The sequence below is a fragment of the Callospermophilus lateralis genome, chromosome 18, assembly GCF_048772815.1.
Source record: "Callospermophilus lateralis isolate mCalLat2 chromosome 18, mCalLat2.hap1, whole genome shotgun sequence".
Classification (NCBI taxonomy): Eukaryota; Metazoa; Chordata; class Mammalia; order Rodentia; family Sciuridae; genus Callospermophilus; species Callospermophilus lateralis.
Genome location: NC_135322.1, coordinates 8,360,369 through 8,380,673, shown reverse-complemented (window position 1 = coordinate 8,380,673; position 20,305 = coordinate 8,360,369). Strand labels below are relative to the sequence as shown.

At 46.7% G+C, this 20,305-nt stretch overlaps 2 protein-coding genes across 2 annotated transcripts; both read right to left on the bottom strand.

Annotated features, from left to right (window-relative positions):
- Nucleotides 1–899: 899 nt before the first annotated feature.
- On the bottom strand, nt 900–10,374 carry LOC143383773 (sulfotransferase 2A1-like). Its single transcript, XM_076838685.1, has 6 exons — nt 10,239–10,374; nt 8,976–9,184; nt 8,079–8,205; nt 4,725–4,819; nt 2,891–3,068; nt 900–1,012 (listed from the first exon to the last, which is right to left on the bottom strand). Exons 1-6 carry the CDS (start codon nt 10,372–10,374, stop codon nt 900–902), a joined length of 858 nt encoding a protein of 285 aa, XP_076694800.1.
- A 609-nt stretch (nt 10,375–10,983) lies between these two features.
- On the bottom strand, nt 10,984–19,496 carry LOC143384324 (sulfotransferase 2A1-like). Its single transcript, XM_076839355.1, has 6 exons — nt 19,361–19,496; nt 18,093–18,301; nt 17,056–17,089; nt 13,155–13,249; nt 11,350–11,493; nt 10,984–11,061 (listed from the first exon to the last, which is right to left on the bottom strand). The coding sequence occupies exons 1-6, from the start codon at nt 19,494–19,496 to the stop codon at nt 10,984–10,986; spliced, it is 696 nt and encodes a 231-aa protein (XP_076695470.1).
- Nucleotides 19,497–20,305: the final 809 nt, after the last annotated feature.

Sequence of the window (20,305 nt, the reverse complement as noted above, 5' to 3'; positions counted from 1 at the left end):
TGTATCCTAGAAAACTCGTACCTTTGTTTGTATCATGCTTGCCAAATAGTGCTTTCAATATGGGGAAATTGGTGAGGGGAAAACCCAAGGTCACTTACAGAACAGGAAACTGTGTCCCAAGTCTCAGTCAATTCCTAACCACTTATTACACCTCAGCTCAGATAAAACCAAGTGGTAAATGCTGAGTAGAAATGAGAGCTCAGAGTATATTGTTCCTTTCACCACTGATGTACATTTTAAAAATCCCAGACAGAGCAATTGTTATTTATGATGTAAACACCACCAGGAAGGAGAATAAACTAGTCTGGAAATCACACTCCTCCAGATGCTCATCACAACACAATCTGGAGATGCACGTAAAGAAAAGGAACCCTAGGTGCTGCTACATTTTATTTCTTGTTTTAAAAATCAGAGAAAATTCTGGGTGACATTCATCTTACATTGGTAGAATTCTGTCTGTTTAAAATTATACACTATTTTTAAATGCCAGGATGTGACAAAGTGAATAGGGAAATTCCACTCATTTTTACAAGCAAGTGATCAGAGAAGCAAAATACAGGCTCCAGAATGAAGAAAGAGGTTTTAAATTCTGTCAGAGCTTTGTAGGTTCACATAGGAGTTGGGTTCATGCAGAGAAACCCACCCATGTGTGGAAGTTTCTTTCCCTTCCTGATCCCCCTTCCCCACAAGCCCCTCCCCCTCCATTCTCCTCCTCTGACCGACTAGAAGTCCTTTTGCTCTCGATTATCTTATATTCCATTGTTCTTTATGTTACCCTCTCCCCCCGCCCCCTTTCCCTGTAGAAGTGGTTTGTATGTGAAGAGCCCCTCAGTCCTGAGCATGTCCCAGGACAGGAAGACCTTCACTGTGTCCATGGAAGATCCTGGATCTGGCAGAGGTCACTCCCATGGGAACAGGTCTTTGGGGAAACCCGCCATCTTCTCCTGGTAAACTTTATCAAAGGCTTCAGCTTGGGCCACTGTGAGGTGATTCTTCCAGTCCCCAACGATGCCTGGAAAACATGAAGTAGACGCAGATCAGATCCAGGGAGAGGTCTTAAGATGGAGACCTCCTCCCTGCTCTGTCAAGACAGCAGAGTGACCCCTGGGTCATTGGCGAGGCCTTCTCCTGCCTGGCCACCATGCGCATTTCCCCTCTCCCTGTCTGGAAGGTGGTCCTGACTGCCCTTCTCTCCCAAACCACCCTGCACAGAATCCACAAGCAGCCATCCTGGCTATAAATCAGAACACCTGGACTGGAACTAGGCTGACCACTTGTTTTTTGAGCCCTTTGGCCCAAGCTAACAAAATTTCAGACCTGGGTGATGAGAGCAGGTCACAGTAGTCTCTCTGCTCTGGCCAATCCCTGTGATCAGTTCTTCTGCACAAGGAACCCATGGTGACCCCTTGCCAAACCCAGTGGCTCCAGTCCCTTGGGGCTCAGAGTCTCCCAGGACGTCCAGTCTCCTTCAGCCAAGTTCCCTGGTGCTTTGAGGCTCTAGGTGTAGGGTCCTTGTTGGTTGGGACTCCGTCCCTGGGACTGCCCATTTGCTCTCTCGGCTCCATGACACAGTCTTCTGATTCAGCTTCAGACCTGCCAGGCTGCCCCCTCCTCAGGGTGTTTACCTTCCCTGCTCCTTACCCCAGAGTGCTGTCCTAGCAGACACCTCCACCTCTGTCCATTGGCCTCACTCATATGTTTACTCCAGTGCAGTGACTCAGTGGGGCTCTCAGCTCAGAACCCTACATCTCCATCCTCGTTCAAAGCAATGATCTATCATGATTGATATGTTCTGTGTACTTCCTTTTTGAATGTGCATAAGGTATGCATTTCCAACATATTAGGGTATGAGATCATTTTCACAAATTGCCTAAGAATTTACTGCTTAAAGGAATTACACAGTATATCCTCATTAAACATTTTTTGAAAGGACTGATAAAAAATGAGGAATAGACTAGCATAATATCCTGCTTTACAGACAAGGATTTTAAAAACTCCCTGGAGGGATTACCCAATGACAGAGGAATGGATGCTAAAGATATGAACATAATTCTTACACTTTACTTATGTGATTACAGCATTATCTGTCATATAAATTAATTTTCACATAGCAGAATGATCTAATTAGTTACTAAAAATATAACAATAGCTAACCCAATGTAAGATGTGCATGTAAACCATACACTCAGGTGAATATGAAGTAGCAGCCTATGTCATATGTAATGGCTGTCCTAATACCACACATGACTCATAGTTCTCCTCATTAGTAGGACAATCTTTACTGATTTCTTCTGCTAGGCCTGGGCTCCACCCTGAGTCCCATCAACATTCCTGTTTTGTGGCTCTGGGTTCCAGGCTCACTGGGTGGCAGGAATCCTGACCTCCTGAGTATCCCTTGAAGCATTTAGTGTATTGATTCCATGGGGCACCGTTTCAGATCCATGTGAACTGGAGGAATATGGCAAAACAGGTCCTGCCACTACTTGGAGCAGACATTTTCAAGGCCTGAACCCAAGGGTGGGGACATGATTCGTCTTTGCTCACAGGAAGGAGGCCGTACAATGTCTCATGGCTAATGCCCTCTTCTCACTCTCTCCAGTCGTGTCTTTCTCTGTGTCTCCCTCTCTTTAGGGCAGTGCTCTGTGGCAAGTCACCAGTGGAGTGGCCCAGACACCACCATCTCCAGAGCCCCCTCCTCCCCAAGACTGAGTCACCTTCCCAGGAACCTGCAGCCCATCCCAGGCCCATGACACAGTTTTCCTGAAGGGCACGAGTGGCTTTCTGGGCCATGAAGGGCTCAAGTTGAAATGTCCCCACACCTGCATTCTTAGTGCCGGGGAAACACAAGATGCCCACGTAGGCTCACCCACTCTGAATCCAGGACACTTACCTTTTCTTGTAATTAAGAAAGGCTTAGTCATTACAGTTTCAGGCAAAGTTTCAAAATTAGACATCTTGTTTTGTCTCATGACTTGGAAGGAGCTGTTCTTGAGGACGGAGTCCAGTTCTTCTGGACTCAACTTCTTCCCCAGGAACTGACAGATCCTCTCTATGGCGCTCCTTGGGTCCTACATGTGAACATGAAGAGGGAAGCTGTGAGCGGGCAGGAGAGCAGGACTTGGAGGATGGGAAGGGTGTTAGGAGGGCTGTGGGGAGGAAGAGGAGGGGAATGACATCAGGATGGGAGCAGCCTGCTGGGGACCCAGAGCAGGGAGGCAGAGACAGGGCCAGCAGAGGGCTGAGGTCTGTGGTGACTGAAGATCACAGGGGCTTCCCAGGAGGCGGAGTCAGGACACCCCAAAGGCAGGGGCTGGGGTTTCTAAGGAGACGCCTGAGATTTCAAGATAAGGCAGGGAGACAAAGTGCCCAAAGGCTAATCCTCACCCCAAGTGATCCTGCGTCCCTTGACTGACACTTAATAACACACGGGGCTTTACAACGTCTCCTTAACTTGACCCCATGATTATGGATAGTTTTCCTGGGAGATCACAGCAAGGGAACAGGTCGTTATGAGAAGAGAGGGTTTCCTTGGAGACCTAGACCTCCTGTCAGCACCACAGTCCTTTATTATTGTCATGTTTCCACGAGCCCCAGTCACTGAGTGACAGAAGACCCAACTGTGGCAATGATGTAAGCACAGGTTGTTGGTTGGAGAGGAGAATCACAGGAGTGTGCAGCTTGCTGCTGAGGTGGCTGAAGGGGGCACCAAGGCGCCTCCCTGAGGACCAACCTCACCTGAGGACACAGCAGAACAGGAAGCAGCTCAGGAAGGTGACCAGGGTCCCTTCTCCAGGGGAACAAGTGCCTGAGCCTGTGGCACCTTCTCTGTTCCCAAGGCACACCCACAGGACAAGGGTTTTCTAAGGTCTGCTCACTCCTTTACTTTTTGTTCATTTTTGACCACTTCTGAAAAAGCTTCTAAATATTTTAAAGCTTTCCGTTCCGTCTGGACCTGTGAGGCTCCCTCAGAGCACTGTGCATCTTTGTGCACTATATGGGCATTTTTCTACACCAGCCAAGTACCTGCTAAAAGTGTGACAATCCAGTCAGTGTAAGTGGCACATCTGCAAACTCAGATGACGGTATTTATTTAGTTGGGAACATTCTAAATCCTCTCCATTTGCTATTTTGAAATATATACTTAGTTACTCTTCTCCTCAGTCCCACCCTGTGCCTCAGGTCACTGGAAGTCATTGCTGTTCCCAGCTGTACCCTGCACCCACCCACCAGGGCTAGCTCATCCGCAGGCCCTGCCTGTTACTCAGCCCCTGACCCCTCACAATAGTCACCCAAAGTGGCACCTCACATTCATGTCACTTTGTCAGTCAAGGGGGAAGCCAGAAAGGTGGACCTAACTCTGGGATTAGTGCTTTCTGCCCCACCCCCTCTGATGGCTAGGTTTCTGGGAACAGAGCAGGTCCTGCAGGCAGAGACCTTGGCAGCCCAGGTGGTGGCATAAGCCATGGCACTATGCCTCATTTCGTGGAAGGGCCCTTTAGATGTTGCCAGATGCCATAAGTTGGAAGATATGAAGAAAGAGCTTGGAGCTTGGGGAGGGTCTCACAGAAGCAGGGAAATGGAGGCCAGAGGCCCATCTCCTCTCAGTGACCTCCACAGCCTTTGCTTTGACAGGGAACATAGAAGGTAGATACCGAGGACCAGGGACGTTGGGGAGAGTAATGATGTTGGGGTGCTGTAGGCGCCAAATATGAGAGGGGGCTCACCTTCTGCAGATCCTCATAACTCAGCAGCAGGACGTTCTCCCTCTCTCTCATGGACATCCAGCCACGAATGTGCTCGAACCATGATCCATAGAGCACTGTGGGTCAGGCACAGGTGTGCAGGTTACACACTGCCAAAACAGGGCTGCACCATCTCTGTTACTCTACACACACTGACAGCTTGATTCACATCTTATTGATCAATGCTGCTCGAACTAGGTAATGAAATAGAGAGGGGAATCTTTCCTAAATTCATTCTATCCAACTAGTCGCATACTGATACCCATCTGGGAAACATAGATCATGTAAGAAAACAACAGACAAATATTTCTGCTGAACACAGATACAGAACAGCTTATTAAAATTGCAGCAAATCCTATTCAGCATTAAGATCATATACAGGACATGTTGTGTTCACACTTTAAGACTGTACGTCATGAGATGCTGATTTTCAATCCAGGGATGTAAGTTTGGGAGAACACGGGCAAATCCATAAATAATCACCACATCAATAGAATTTGCCTTGACAAAGGAACATGGCTGAGCATCATGAGGGCTGTGTGTGACAAACCTCAAGCCACCATCATGCTATCCAGGGGGAAAACTGGAAGCATCTCTCCTACCATCAGGAACAAGGCAAGGATGTCCACTTTCACCACTGCCATTCAATAGGGCTCTAGAGACTCGAGCCAGAGGTGTTGGCAGAGAAGGGTATCAAAACCTCACCAGTGGGAAAGAAAGAAGCCACGTTATCACTGTTTGCAGGTGATAAGAGGCTCTGCTGTGAACACCCAAGAACCTTTCCCAAAAAACTCCTAGAAATGATCAATTGAGGAAAATACAACATCAAAAATCAATATGCAAAAAACAAGCACTTTTCTTCTTCACAAGAATGAATCTGCTGAGGAAGAATTCAAGAATGCAATTCCATTCACAAAGGTTTCAACAAATACCCAGGTAGAGGAATGTGATGGTGCATTCCTGTATCCCAGATACTCAGGATGCTGAGGCAGGAGAATCAAGAGTTCAAAGTCAGCCTTAGCAACTTAGGGAGGCCCTTTCTCTAGATAAAGTATGAAAAGTGCCTGGGGATGTGGCTCAGTCATAGAGCACTTGACTAGCACCCGCAGAGCCCTGGGTCTAATCACCAGTGCCATAGAATAATAATAATAATAATGCTGAAGTTATCATGTTTTAAAGTCTATCCAGTCTCAAATCATACTGAAGAGGTATAGTGACAAAAAAGTGTGCTAATATCAAAACATTCACTTAGATCAGTAGATTAGAATAGAAGACTCAGAGACAGACCCACACAAATGGAGTCAAATGATCCTCAAGAAAGACACCAAAAGCAAATGTGGGAGAAAACAAAGCCTATTTAATAAATGGTGCTTGGAAACTGAAAATATATAGTTAGAATGATGAAGCTAAATCCTGCAGAAAAAATCAACTCCAAGTAGATCAAAAAACAGGAATTATACCATGAACACTGTAACTTCTACTGGAAATCATAGTGCCCATCCTCTGACCTGTAGGTGAAAGCGATACTTCTGTAAGACTCCTAGTGTTCAGGAAGGAAAACCAGGAGTTGATAAATGGAGAGGCTCAAGTTAAAAGCTTCCGCACAGTGAGGAGAGAGACAGAGAGAGAGGGCTCACAGAAGGGAGCAAAACCTTTTCCAGGTAATTTTCTGACAGAAGATTAATATCCAGAGCATAAAAAGAACTCAAAATTTTAAGTTCATTATCATTATTTATTTCTTCTAATTAGTTATATATACAGTAGAATGCATTTTGATTCATTGTACACAAACGGAACACAACTTTTCATTTCCTTGGTTTGCATGATGTGGAGTCGCACCACATCTGCACTCACACATGGACTTAGGATAATGATGTCCATCTCATTCCACCGTCTTTCCTGCCCCCATGTCTCCTCCCCTGCTTTGTCCAATCACAGTTCCTCCATTCTTCCCTTGACCACCCCTTTTTGTTCAGGGTCCACTTATCACAAAGAACATTTGGCCTTTGTTTTTTTAGCATTAGCTTAGTTTGCATGGCATGATATTCTAAACTTCCATCCATTTACCTGCAAATGCTATAATTTTATTCTCCCTTAATGCTGAGTAATAATCCATTGTGTATAAGTGCCATAGTTTCTTTATCCATGTAGCTATTGAAGGGCATCTAGGTTGCTTCCGAGTTTAGCTATTTTGAATTGAGCTGGTATAAATACTGGCGTGGCTGTGTCACTATTGTCTGCTGATTTTAAGTCCTTTGGGTAAAGACCAAGAAGTGGAATAGCTGGGTCAAATGTGGTTCTATTCCAAGTCTTCTAAGGAATCTCCATACTGCTTTCCAGAGTGGTTGCACCAATTTGCAGTGGCACCAGCAATGTATGAGTGTGCCTTTTCACCTTACCACATCATACCACACTTCTTGTTGCATGTATTTTTGAAAATTGCCATTATGACTGGAGTGAGATGAAATCTTAGAGTCATTTTAATTTGCATTTCTCTACTTAATGGAGATGTTGAACATTTTTTCATGTCTTTGTTGACTGATTGTATATCTTCTTCTGAGAAGTGCCAGTTCAGTTCCTTAGCCCATTTATTGATTGGGATAAGATGAAAAGACTTAACAGTAAATACCAAATAACCAAATCAAGAGATGGGCAAATCACAATCATTTCTCAAAAGAAGGAATACAATGGCCAATAATTTTATGAGAAACATTTTCAACGTTTTTAACAACCAGAGAAAAGCAAATAGAAACTACATGGAGATCGTGTCTCATTCCAGTTACAATGTCAATCATCAAGAACACAAATAGTAATAACCACTGGCAGGGACTGAGTGAAAAGGAGCACTTACACACTATTGGGATTGGAGATTAGTACAACACTAATTGTAAAGAAAATCAGTCTGAAGTTTCCTGAAAAGACTAGGAATGGAGCCGGCATGTGCCCTAATCATAGAGCTCCTTGGGATCCATCAAAACAAAGTCAGCACACTACAGCAACACATGCACCCCAGGTGGACTTTTGTTCAACTCCCAGCAGCTGAGCTCTGGGACCAGCCTTGGTGTCCACTGACTGATGAATGGATACAGAGAATGTGGTTCATACACAATGGAATTCACTCAGTTATAAAGAAGGACTAAATTGTGTCATTTGCAGGAAAATGGATGGAACTGGAGACCAGCATGCTGACTGAAATAAGCCAGACTCACTGAGTCAAGGGTCATCTGTTTTCTCTCATATGTGGAAAATATGCAGAAGAATAAAATAGGTATACCAAAAAACAAGAGAAAGACCCGCAGAGTCCAGGACAGAGACCTATATGTGAAGAACACTCACCGTTTCCTTGGATGAACCACTGAAAATACTGTTCCAGTGACTCTGGTTGCTTACATACTTTTGTCATAGTCCGATGATAATAACCTGACACAAGAACATCCTTGGGATTTCTCATGATATATATCACCTTAAATTAGGGAAAATGAGAAAATGAAAAATTAGTCTCAGTCATTTCCCCACCTTGATCTTGATCTTTCTCTGGGAAGTTCTTACTTAATCTTTATTAGACATGATGGGTTCCTTTAATAAATTAGTTATAGCATTCATTCACCAAATATATATATTATGATTATCATTTTAATTTACATATAACAGAAGAATGCATTACAATTCTTAATTTGTTAGATCTTGGATATCCATGAACTGTGCTGATCACCCATCAGCCATGGGGAGGCTGGAGAGGTTGCTTATCACAGAGCACAGAGACATGCAGAGGGCTGGCATCATTACCTAGCTAGCCACGACTCTTAGCAGTCCCCTGGATGTGAGCATTCATCAGTGTATGCCGGCTCTGCTCCCTACATACGGGCAACACTGACTTGGGTGCTCCCTTGTACCTGGCAGGAGGCTGTGATTGAGTGAGAATTGGCGGACATCTGTAAGAGCTGGGACACTCTAGTGTAGATGCAGTTATAATTCTGGTTACACATGGAATGTGGTTTTCTAAGATTCTGACTTTAGACAGTCATATTACCCCTGAATTCAGCTGAAGCTAATCTGAAAAATGGTCTACATCCTTGCCCTGAAGTGTGGTCTGGTTTTGGCCACATGAACCTAAATTATATCTGGGAATTGCAGTCTCACCAATCTACCCAGTGAGCACACACCCCAGCAAGATCTGCAGGGTTGCCTAGGCACTGGGAAGGGGAAAGCATGGGCTGAACATTAGGCACTGACCTTGGCCTTGGAAGTGAATAAAGACTTGGGGAAGAGATGAAAGGGGAGGTGAGAGGACATGAGCCGCGGGCCCTCTCTCTCATTTAAAAGAGTGTAACCCCCATCTGTCTCTATCCAGGGTGAGCGTTCCCAGGTGGGCACAGATCGAATCCACTTGGTATCACCATGGGAGTGAATCAGGCAGAGAATTTCAATCATCCAGTTGGTTCCTAGAAAAGGAAGGAAAAGTGACGGTCACTCACTTCATCCTGGCTTGTGAACAAAACTTATTATAAAATACATAACATGCACTTTACCATCTGCCCATGTTAAGCTTGCCATGGGGTGGTGCTGAGCAGCGTTCACATGTTCCTGCTGTTGCTCAGCCGATGTCCAGAAGCTTTTTGTCTTGAAAAACTGAAACTCTCTGCTTGTTAACCACATTCCCTACTAATTCCATCTTTCAGGCCCTGGAACCCACCATGGGGCTCTCTGTTTCTGTGAACTTGACTATACTTTGCCCCAGGGATTTCTATAGTATTTGTCCTTTTGTGCCCATCAGACTGCACTTAGCATGAGGCCCAGTATTGACCTATATTGTAGAAGGAGTCAGCCTGTCGTCCTGGTTAAGGCTGAATCTTACTCCATTGTATCAACTCCCCACATTTTGTTTACGCGTTAAACTACCAGTGGATTTTTGGTAGCTTCCAGCCCTTGGCTCTTGGCTGCGATCCTTCTAATATGTCCCAACTTCCCTTGACTTTCCAACCTCGTGTCCCTTCACAGGTCATTGGCCTCAATCCTCGCCCAGTTTGCAGTGCTCCTGCCCCCAGCCCCTCTCCTGTAGGTGCATGACACATGTCCTTTCAGTCCCTTGAATTTTCCAGGCTCTTTCTGATTCCCAGGCTCTGTCCATGCCGACCCTCCTGCTCTACAGTACCCTCCACCACAGGACCTCCATTCCGACTTTTCCTTCCTGTTCAGCTGGTATTTCACCAGGAGGTCTTCACAGGCCACCCTCTTCCACGCCCTTCTCCATGCCACCACACAAATGCCCAAATCTGTTTAGGATTCACTCCTGTATCTCCCTCTAATACCTCAGATGACCCCTGCTGAGCACTTAGTCACTCTGTCCTAGTCTGGATGCAGGTGGCCTGGGGCACTGCCCCTTCTTCCCCAAAGCAGGGGTCCCTGGCATGGAGAGGGCAGGCCATCCATCTGCTGAGTAAGCGAGGAACTCAGCCATCGCCTTTCCCATTGATGGTCCCTGTCCTGTTTCCTTACCTGATTTGGGGTAGGTCACCAATACTGTGTCTTCATCCTTTATCACAAACTGAGCACATGCTTCTTTCAAAACTTCAGAACTAAAACCAATCACAGGGAAACGTATCCCTTCAAACCACAAGTAGCCATCTGTCATGGTGATGAGCTCTCTGTGCGAGGTGCAGGGGTTCCAGCTGTATCCACCATTGGATGTTGGGGAAGATACTGGGAGACTGGACTTTGAAGTAAAGTCAAAAGAATCATTAACTTTTCTGGTTGTTGAATTAACTGGGTGATTAAACAAAATTGTGACTGATGATCAAAGTTTCTTTGCATTGAGCAATTTTGGACTCATTCAGGGAATGGGAGGATCAGGATATCGGCATGAGTTCATGTACGCGACCCCATAGCAAGTGCTGCAAAATAACCCCACTGATGAATCCATGGGATCTGTTTATTTACATATTGAAGAGTTTTCAAAATAGAAATTTTACAAGAAATCAACACATACAGTGTAAAAATAATAGCTGGAAGGACATTCTGGATTGTGGCCTGAAGACTCTAAAGGACAAGAACCTGATTCAGAGTCAGCAGACAGAGGGGTGGACTATCAATGGACTCCAGGGTCTAGTCCTCCCTTTCCTCCTGATTAACATGTGGGAGTGGGTTTCTTGCCATCAGGATTTAGGGACTGAGATGAGAGAATCTTCATATCTACCACATCAAAGATCCATGGAAGCTCTGTTTCGTCCTTGGTCGAGCACTCTCAGTGCCCAGGAGACTCGGGGACCAACAGCTTCTCATAGTCAAGAACCCGCCCATCCAGGGGGCCCATAATAGTGACCTACTGATCCCAGGAATGTGAAAGATGCACCTCCATTTCTGTCTGTTCCCATGGGCTTCTGTCAGCTACAAGGAAAACCAGCTGATCAATGACGTAAACCCCGCATTGAAGGCAACGGGGTTTCATGTAGATGTTGATGATCAGGAACAAAACCCTTTCCACTTTTCCTGCTGATTCCTGGGGGAATCAATAGACTGAGCACTTGTGTGTTGAACTAGGAGATTGGACACTGAATCTAGATCTATGTGGCCACAGACTGCTGTGTGCTTCCTGGGGAGAATGACCAACAGTCGGGGCACGGGTATTCGTCTGGCTGAAGGCAGAGAGGAACTGAGTCAGGAAGGAGCTGTTCTTGAGGACGGAGTCCAGTTCTTCTGGACTCAACTTCTTCCCCAGGAACTGACAGATCCTCTCTATGGCGCTCCTTGGGTCCTACATGTGAACATGAAGAGGGAAGCTGTGAGCGGGCAGGAGAGCAGAACTTGGAGGATGGGAAGGGTGTTAGGAGGGCTGTGGGGAGGAAGGGGAGGGGAATGACATCAGGATGGGAGCAGCCTGCTGGGGACCCAGAGCAGGGAGGCAGGGACAGGGCCAGCAGAGGGCGTGAGGTCTGTGGTGACTGAAGATCACAGGGGCTTCCCAGGAGGCTGAGTCAGGACACCCCAAAGGCAGGGGCTGGGGTTTCTAAGGAAGACGCCTGAGGTTTCAAGATAAGGCAGGGAGACAAAGTCCCCGAATGCTGATCCTCACCCCAAGTGATCCTGCGTCCCTTGACTGACACTTAATAACACACGGGGCTTTACAACGTCTCCTTAACTTGACCCCATGATTATGGATGGTTTTCCTGGGAGATCACAGCAAGGGAACAGGTCATTATGAGAAGAGAGGGTTTCCTTGGAGACCTAGACCTCCTGTCAGCACCATAGTCCTTTATTATTGTCATGTTTCCATGAGCCCCAGTCACTGTGTGACAAGAAGACCCAACTGTGGCAATGATGTAAGAACAGGTTGTTGGTTGGAGAGGAGCATCACAGGAGTGTGCAGCTTGCTGCTGAGGTGGCTGAAGGGGGCACCAATGCTCCTCCCTGAGGACCGACCTCACCTGAGGACACAGCAGAACAGGAAGCAGCTGCAGGAAGGTGACCAGGGTCCCTTCTCCAGGGGAACAGATGCCTGAGCCTGTGGCACCTTCTCTGTCCCCAAGGCACACCCACAGGACAAGGGTTTTCTAAGGTCTGCTCACTCCTTTACTTTTTGTTCATTTTTGACCACTTCTGAAAAATCTTCTAAATATTTTAAAGCTTTCCATTCTGGACCTGTGAGCCCCCCTCCGAGCCCTGTGCATCTCTGTGCATTTCATGGGCATTTTTCTACACCAGCTAAGTACCTGCTTAAAAGTGTGACAATCCAGTCAGTGTAAGTGGCACATCTGCAAACTCAGATGACAGTATTTCTTTAGTTGGGAACATTCAAAATCCTTTCCATTTGCTATTTTGAAATATATACTTAGTTACTCTTCTTCTCATTTGCCACCCTGTGCCTCAGGTCACTGGAAGTCATTGCTGTTCCCAGCTGTACCCTGCACCCACCCCCCAGGGCTGAGCATCATCCACAGGCCCTGCCTGTTACTCCAGCCCCTGACCCCTCACAATAGTCACCCAAAGTGGCACCTCACATTCATGTCACTGTCAGTCAAGGTGGAAGCCAGAAAGGTGGATGTAACCCTGGGATTAGTGCTTTCTGCACCCCTTTTCCTGATGGATAGGTTTCTGAGAACAGAGGAGGCCCTGCACACAGAATCATTGGCAGCCCCAGCTGGTGGCATAAGCCATGTCACTCTGCCTCGGTTTGTGGAAGGGCCCTTTAGAGGTTGCCAGATGCAATTAGTTGGAAGATATGAAGAAAGAGCTTGGAGCTTGGGGAGGGTCTCACAGAAGCAGGGAAATGGAGGCCAGAGGCCCATCTCCTCTCAGTGACCTCCACAGCCTTTGCTTTGACAGGGAACAGGTAGGGGAGACACTGAGGACCAGAGACGTCAGAGGGAGTGAGTATGTTGGGGTGCGGGCATTTGCTGGTTATTCGAGAGCACTCACCTTCTGCAGCTCTTCATAACTCAGCAGCAGGACGTTCTCCCTGTGTCTCATGGACATCCAGCCACGAATGTGCTCGAACCAAGATCCATAGGACACTGTGGGGCAGGCACAGGTGTGCAGGTTACACACTGCCAAAACAGGACTGGGCCATCCCTGTCACTCTACACACACTGACAGCTTAACTCATGTATTATTGATCAATGCTGCTCAAACTAGGTGATGAAATAGCGAAGGAGATCTTTCCTGAATTCATTCTATGAAACTAATTGCATACTGATACCCACTAGGAAACACAGATCAAGTAAGAAAACAACAGACCAATATTCCTGCTGAACACAGATACAGAACAGCTTATTAAAATTTCAGTAAATCCTACTCAGCATTAAGATCATACTCAGGACATGTGTTCACACTTTAAGACTGTACGTCATGAGATGCTGATTTCAGTCCAGGGATGTAAGGTTGGGTCAACGCAGGCAAATCCATAAATGTTAACCACATCAATAGAATTTGCCTTGACAGAGAAACTTGGCTGAGTATCATGAGGGGCTGTGTGTGACAAACCCCAAGCCAACATCATGCTAATTGGGGAAAAACTGGAAGCATCTCTCCTACCATCAGGAACAAGGCAAGGATGTCCACTTTCACCACTGCCATTCAACAGAGCTCTAGAGACTCGAGCCAGAGGTGCTGGCAGAGAAGGGTATCAAAACCTCACCAGTGGGAAAGAAAGAAGCCACGTTATCACTGTTTGCAGGTGATAGGAGGCTCTGCTGTGAACACCCAAAGAACCTTTCCCCACACACTCATAGAACTGATCAATTGAGGAAAATAGCAAGACACAAAATCAACATGCACAAAAAAAAGCACTTTTTTTTTCATCACGAGAATGAATCTGCTGAGGAAGAATTCAAGAATACAATTCCTTTCACAAAGGTTTCAACAAATCCCCAGGTAGAGGAATGTGATGGTGCAAACCTGTATCCCAGATACTCAGGAGGCTGAGGTAGGGGGATCGAGAGTTCAAACCAGCCTCAGCAACTTAGGGAGGCCCTCTCTCTAGATAAAGTATGAAAAGGGGCTGGGGAGGTGGCTCAGTCGTAGAGCACTTGAATAGCTGCTGCAGAGCCCTGGGTCTAAATCCACTGCCACAGAATACCACCATTTCTGAGGGACTCCTGCCCTCTTCGGACCTTGTCTGGGTCTCAGATGGTAGCTCCTTTATACACAATGGGGTTAAAGTGGTGGGGTATGCTGTCATTTCCCTCTTATCCATTATAGAGGCAAAACCTCTCCCACCCAATACCACCAACCAACAAGCTGAACTCATAGCTGCCACATGGGCATGTGAGCTAGTAGAGGGGGAAAACCCTCTCCCTATATACAGATTCGAAATACGTCTTCCATATCCTGATCTCCCACGCAGCCATTTAGAAAGAAAGGGGCCATTGACCACGATAGGGACGGCACTCATTAATTCCCCACTTATTTTTGGCCTACTAGGAGCCTCCAGGCTGCCTTCCCAACTGGGAATAGTCCATTGCAAGGCCCACCATCTGACTCCTCCCTTACTACTAGGGGAATTCCAAGGCCGATCAAATGGCTCCGTCAGCAGCCCTACAGAGCTTTACCTCCTCCACTACTCTTTGTTACCACCGGGGACCGGCCCTAAGATCCCCAACAACTCTTCCAGCTTCTTCACTCTCTATTCCATTCCAGTCCACAGAGTCTCACTAACTTTCCTTCACTCCTTTTTCACCCTTTCCCCACGTGATAAGACCCTCCTACAACAGATCACTTCCGCTTGTCAGATCTGCCAGAGAACCAATACCAATACTCCATTAAAACCTAAACCTTTGCCTTCTCACCAGGCCCCCAGTCATACCCCAGCTGAAGACTGGCAGATTGATTTCACCAACATGCCCCAAGTAAAAAACATAAAATATCTTCTTGTATTGGTAGATTCTTTTTGGGATGGGTTGAAGCCTTTCCTACTTCTAACAAGCGAGTCTCAACTATCAGGATGCCTACTTCTATCCAATCAGACAATGTTCCTGAATTCACCTCACAGATAACTCAGGGACTGGCTCACTGGCTATCACTCCCTTGGTATTTCCATTGCCCTTTCCGCCCCCAGGCTTCTGGAAAGGTTGAAAGGACAATTTGGTCCCTTAAGGAGACCCTCACCAAGTTCACTATGGAATTAAGTCTGGACTTGGTAAAAGTGCTCCCCTTGGCTTTATTGTGCATTAGGGCCTTGCCAAAGAAGCCTTCTAAACTCTCACCTTTCAAAATTATGTATGGCCGTGCCCTCATCCCTCCTGGATTGCCTACAGAACCCCTACCCATCTCCGAAACCTATGCCCTGCCCCTCCTCTTCCATCTACGCTCTGAACTCTGGCGCTATCAAGACTGGCTCCTTCCTGACCCCAGTCTCTCTCAGAACCCCACCTCTTTAACACCTGGTCAACTTGTTTATTATTGCTCACCGGGGGAAAAGCCCCCTCCAAAACCAAAATGCTCAGGTGATTATGTGCACTCCCTTGGTGGCCAAACTCAAGCTGTCTAATAACCAACTTACCATGAGACCAATTGCCTTCTGGGCTTAAGTAGGAACAAGTGTGTTTTGTTAACCCTTCCAGTTTCGTAAGAATTTCAAGTATCAGTATTTAAAGTTGAGGTGTTTCACATAAAACCTGGAGAGATCTGACTGCTCTCAAAGGGAAATCTGGTAACAATGGGCCACCATCGTCTGCTGGGAGCCATCAGCCAAGTAGGTATGACAAATTCCTTGCCAGCTTACTCCCATGCTGTCTAGTGGAAGGACTTCTGAAAGGTGACCTTGCTCAAGGACCAGGGCAGGATCCATGTTTAGGGTGTTCCCCCTTTAGAATAGGGCGGTTTAGCATAATAGGAGATTAGGGTGTTCCCCCTTTAGAATAGGGCAGTTTAGCATAATAGGAGATTAGGGTGTTCCCCCTTTAGAATAGGGCGTATCCTGCTACTGAGTTCCTCTTGAGTGCTTAGGGTCAGACAATATATTTTTGGGAGACAGAAGCCCATGCGGAGTGGATTTGGGAGAGAGTGGATTTGGGCAGAGAACGTGGATTCCCCCAGAGCGTGTTTGTAGACCGCCGGTGTGAGTTCGGGAATAAAGTATTGCTGTTTGAATCTACAAGCTGTGTGGAGACTCGTGATTTGTGCCCAGCCAGAGACTGCGGCAATCGTCCCTTGGCCGCCTTCGTTCAGAGTGTGGGAGAAGCTGCCTTCTTTACAAAGCCCATGCTTCCTTGGTGTGACTAGGGAAAGCTGGGAACAGTGATATTTTGGGACCCAAGGGCCAGAGAAAGGTAAAGAGAGAAGCAAGCTGGTTTCAGAGACACCCAGGGAGGAGAGAGTTTGATGGTCAATAAGAGCAGCCTTAATAGAGAGGGGAGGGAGCTAGATTGGACTAGGAATGAAGAGTGGAAAGGGGGGTGTTAGGTGCAGGACAGGCTGAATAAGTTGTCTCCAGGGCATGCCAAGCAAAGTTAGCTGCAGGATGACCTGGCTTCTCAAACCCTCTGTCTGGTTCTTTATCACCTGTTTGCTTCAAGCCCAATTGCCCAAGCCCCACTCAAGGCTGAACATTTAACCTCCCTTGTGCCAACTAGGCAGCTTGCAGACCCCCAGAGACCCCATTAGATTTGGCCATAAAAACTCTCTGTGCCTGTTCCTTTGTTTATCATAAAGTTCATTCAGACTCAGGTGGGTAAAATTTCTAATCAAGCTTTTAAACAGCCTCTCCTCAGGAATTACCAAATCCTGGCTACCTGCAGGTGAGACCTATGCTAAATGGACTGACATCATCTGGTTCCTGAAGTTTACTGGTCCTCTCAGCCCTGCTGTGGGGGGTCCTTACTTTCCTCCTCTCTGATTTGCCCATGACACCGGATCTCAGGAGAAAGCAGCCAAAATGAGTCAATACCCACTCTCATTTAATAACAAAGAGGGGGGAATGTTGGGAGTCCCCCCCCCCCCCCCCGCTCCAAAGACTAACTTCCCCATCCCCTGAGAAGAGCCATCCAATGGTGAGCCCTGCTGACTCTCATGATCCTTACCCACCAATCAGAGTAGCCCTGCTGACTCTCATGATCCTTACCCACCAATCAGAGTAGCCCTGCTGACTCACATGATCCTTACCCACCAATCAGAAAGCACCCCGTGCCAACTGTCAAACCATTAAACTGTCATAACTGTCAAACTACCCTCAGCTCTATAAATATGCAGAGCTGTTCCTCACTAAAGGGCATTTCTACAAAGACGAGCCTTGTTCTTTCTTCCAATTTTAATTTACATATAACAGAAGAATGCATTACAATTCTTAATTTGATAGATCTTGCATATCCATGATCTGTACTGATCACCCATCAGCCATGGGGAAGCTGGAGTGGTTGCTGATCACAGAGCACAGAGACATGCAGAGGGCTGGCATCATTACCTAGCTAGCCACGACTCCTAGCAGTCCCCTGGATGTGAGCATTCATCAATGTATGCAGGCTCTGCTCCCCACATACAGGCAACACTGACTTGGGTGCTTCCTCGTACCCAGCAGGAGGCTGTGATTGAGTGAGTATTGGTGGACATCTTTAAGAGCTGTAAATTGGGACACTCTGGTGTAGATGTAGTTATAATTCTGGTTATACATGGAATGTGGTTTTCTAAGATTCTGACTTTAGCTAGTCATATTACCCCTGAATTCAGGTGAGACTAACTTGCAGAATGGTCCACATCCTTGCACTCAAGTGTGGTCTGGTTGTGGCCACATGAACCTAAATAATATCTGAGAATCTCAGGTCTCCCCCAGTCTACCCAGTGAGCACACACCCCAGCAAGGTATAAAGCGGTTATCTAGGCACTTACAAGGAGACAAGCATGGACTGAACATTAGGCACTGACCTTGGGCTTGGAAGTGAATAAAGACTTGGGGAAGAGATGGAAGGGGAGGTGAGAGGACATGAGCCGCGGGCCTCCTCTCTCATTTAAAAGTGTGTAACCCACATCTGTCTCTATCCAGGGTGAGCGTTCCCAGAAGGGCACAGATCGAATCCACTTGGTATCACCATGGGAGTGAATCAGGCAGAGAATTTCAACCAACCAGTTGGTTCCTAGAGAAGGAAGGGAAAGTAACGGTCACTCACTTCAACCTGGCTTGTGTACAAAACTTATGATAAAATACATAATATGCACTTTACCATCTGCCCATTTTAAGCATGCCATAGGGTGGTGCTGAGCAGCGTTCAGCATGTTCCTGCTGTTGCTCAGCCGATGTCCAGAAGCTTTTTGTCTTGAAAAACTGAAACTCTCTGCTCGTTGACCACATTTCCCTACTAATTCCATCTTTCAGGCCCTGGAACCCACCAAGGGGCTCTCTGTTTCTGTGAACTTGAATACACTTTGCCCCATGGATTCATATACTATTTATCGTTTTGTGCCCATCAGACTGCACTTAGCATGAGGCCCACAGTATTGACCTATATTGTAGAAGGAGTCAGCCTGTCGTCCTGGTTAAGGCTGAATCATACTCCATTGTATCAAATCCCCACATTTTGTTTATGTGTTAAACTACCAGTGGATTTTTGGATGCTTCCAACACTTGGCTCTTGGCTGAGATCCTTTTAATATGTCCCAACTTCCCTTGAATTTCCAACCTTGTGTCTCTTAAAAGGTCATTGGTCCCAATACTTGCCCTGTTTGCAGTGCTCCTGCCCCCAGCCCCTCTCCTGTAGGTGCATGACACATGTCCTTTCAGTCCCTTGAATTTTCCATGCTCTTTCTGATTCCCAGGCTCTGTCCATGCCGACCCTCCTGCTCTACAGTACCCTCCACCACAGGACCTCCATTCCGACTTTTCCTTCCTGTTCAGCTGGTATTTCACCAGGAGGTCTTCACAGGTCACCCTCTTCCACCCCCTTCTCCTGTGCCACCACACAAATGCCCAAATCTGCTTACGATTCACTCCTATATCTCCCTCTAATACCTCAGATGACCCCTGCTGAGCACTTAGTCACTCTGTCCTAGTCTGGATGCAAGTGGCCTGGGGCACCGCCCCTTCTTCCCTAAAGCAGGGGTCCCTGGCATGGAGAGGGCAGGCCATCCATCTGCTGAGTAAGCGAGGAACGCAGCCATCGCCTTTCCCATTGATGGTCCCTGTCCTGTCTCCTTACCTGATTTGGGGTAGGTCACCAATACTGTGTCTTCATCCTTTATCACAAACTGAGCACCTGCTTCTTTCAAAACTTCAGAACTAAAACCAATCACAGGGAAACATATCCCTTCAAACCACAAGTAGCCATCTGTCATGGTGATGAGCTCTCTGTGCGAGGTGCAGGGGTTCCAGCTCTGGCCACCATTGGATGTTGGGGGAGGTACTGGGAGACTGGACTTTGAAGTAAAGTCAAAAGAATCATTAACTTTTCTTGTTGTCAAATTAACTGGGTGTTAAACAAAATTGTGACTGGTGATCAAAGTTTCTTGGCATTTTGTAATTTTGGACTCATTCAAGGAATGAGGATCAGGATCCCATACAAGTGCTGCAAAATAACCCCACTGATGGATCCATGGGGCCTATTTTTTTGCATATTGAAGAGTTTTCAAAATAGAAATTTTACATGAAATCAATAGATACAGTGTAAAAATAATAGCCTGGAAGGACTTTGTGGAACTGTGGATGGAAGACTCTTGACTCTAAAGGGCAAGAACCTGCTTCAGAGTCAGCAGACAGAGGGGTGGACTGTCACTGACTCCAGGGCCCAGTCCTCCATTTCCTCCTGATTAACCTGTGGGAGTGGGTTGCCTGCTGTCAGGATTTAGGGACTGAGATGAGAGAATCTTCATATCTACCACATCAAAGATCCATCAAAGCTGTTTCGTCCTTGGTCGAGCACTCTCAGTGCCCAGGAGACTCGGGGACCAACAGCTTCTCATAGTCAAGCAACACGCCCATCCAGGGGGCCCATAATAGTGACCTACTGATCCCAGGAATGTGAAAGATGCACCTCCATTTTTGTCAGTTCCCATGGGCTTCTGTCAGCTACAAGGAAAACCAGCTGATCAATGACGTAAACCCCGCATTGAAGGCAACGGGGTTTCATGTAGATGTTGATGATCAG